Source organism: Seriola lalandi, unplaced genomic scaffold, assembly GCF_002814215.2.
Source record: "Seriola lalandi dorsalis isolate HSWRI2012SDOR001 ecotype SW California unplaced genomic scaffold, Sedor1 jcf7180002054655, whole genome shotgun sequence".
Classification (NCBI taxonomy): domain Eukaryota; kingdom Metazoa; phylum Chordata; class Actinopteri; order Carangiformes; family Carangidae; genus Seriola; species Seriola lalandi.
This window is the reverse complement of record NW_019525208.1, coordinates 102,391-103,609: the sequence shown is the minus strand read 5'-3', so window position 1 is coordinate 103,609 and position 1,219 is coordinate 102,391. Positions and strand designations below refer to the sequence as shown.

Below are 1,219 nucleotides of genomic sequence, written 5' to 3'. Positions count from 1 at the left end.
TTCCAGGATGTGATTGTTGTTGGATTTGTTCTGGTTTAAAATATTTATTTTTGTTTCCTGACAGTTTGGATGTGAAGACGACTGAGGGGACGACATGACATCCCTGAAGTGGACCTGTCTCCCTGTCTCGTCGGTCCCAGTCCTAGTCCTGCTCCAGGCCCTGGTCCTAACAGGCTCTGTGTCGGCGGCTCGCTCTGACAGGAACATGGTGTCGGAGGAGTATGTTGGCGCCACGGTGAACGCCACGGTGCTGGACGGACGAGGAAACACCGTCCACACTATGAGCAGCGACGACGGGACGTATGGACAGAACTCACCAAAAGTGGACACCAGGGGCATCGTCATTGCACCTGCACCACATCATGGAGGTAAATATGGGACACACCTGAGGACACACACCTGAGGACACACCACACACCTGAGATCACAACACACACCTGAGGACACTCCACACACCTGAGGACACACCACACACCTGAGATCACAACACACACCTGAGGACACAACACACACCTGAGGACACACCACATACCTGAGGACACACCACACACCTGAGGACACACCACATACCTGAGGACACACCACACACCTGAGGACACACCACACACCTGAGGACACAACACACACCTGAGATCACAACACACACCTGAGGACACACCACATACCTGAGGACACAACACACACCTGAGGAAACAGCACACATCTGAGGACATCTATCAATACATGACACCTGTGTGACATCACTGAAAGGGGAGGGGCCAGAGGGGCAACATGCTTTAAAGCATGAAGAACAGCAGTTAATGAGAAGAAGAAGACGTAAAGTGTTTCCAGCATCATATGTCTGCATGAGTTCAGTTCAGTCCAGTCAGCAGCACAAAGTCAAACTGCTGGAGTCACAGAGTCCTGACATTTAAAACCTTTTCCCTCCAGAGTCTGATCTGCACCTCAACAAATATAAAACTGGGTTTCAACTGTACTCAACTCTAAGATGCATAGACAGAGAAGGTCTGCAAACAAACAACAAACTTCCACCTCTGTCTAATGGAGTCGAGTTCAGAATCAATCAACCGATCAATCGATCAGCGCTGAAATTAATCATTCACAACCATCAGGGTTCCCACAGTCATGAAATTTCTGGAAAAGTTATGAACTTAGAACACCTGTTTTCGAGGTCTGGAAATGGTTTGGAATTAACTGAATGTTTTGGACAAGTTTGGAA

General features: G+C 48.6%; 1 protein-coding gene across 1 annotated transcript in view; it reads left to right on the top strand.

Annotated features, from left to right (window-relative positions):
* Positions 1 to 68: 68 nt before the first annotated feature.
* The window catches only part of rnf130 (ring finger protein 130), a 21,474-nt gene continuing 20,323 nt past the window's right edge, over positions 69 to 1,219 (top strand). The window contains exon 1 of the mRNA XM_023420677.2: positions 69 to 368. Coding sequence (XP_023276445.1) covers positions 95 to 368 — 274 coding nt within the window. The 5' untranslated portion in view covers positions 69 to 94. The remainder of the gene's footprint in view (positions 369 to 1,219) is intronic.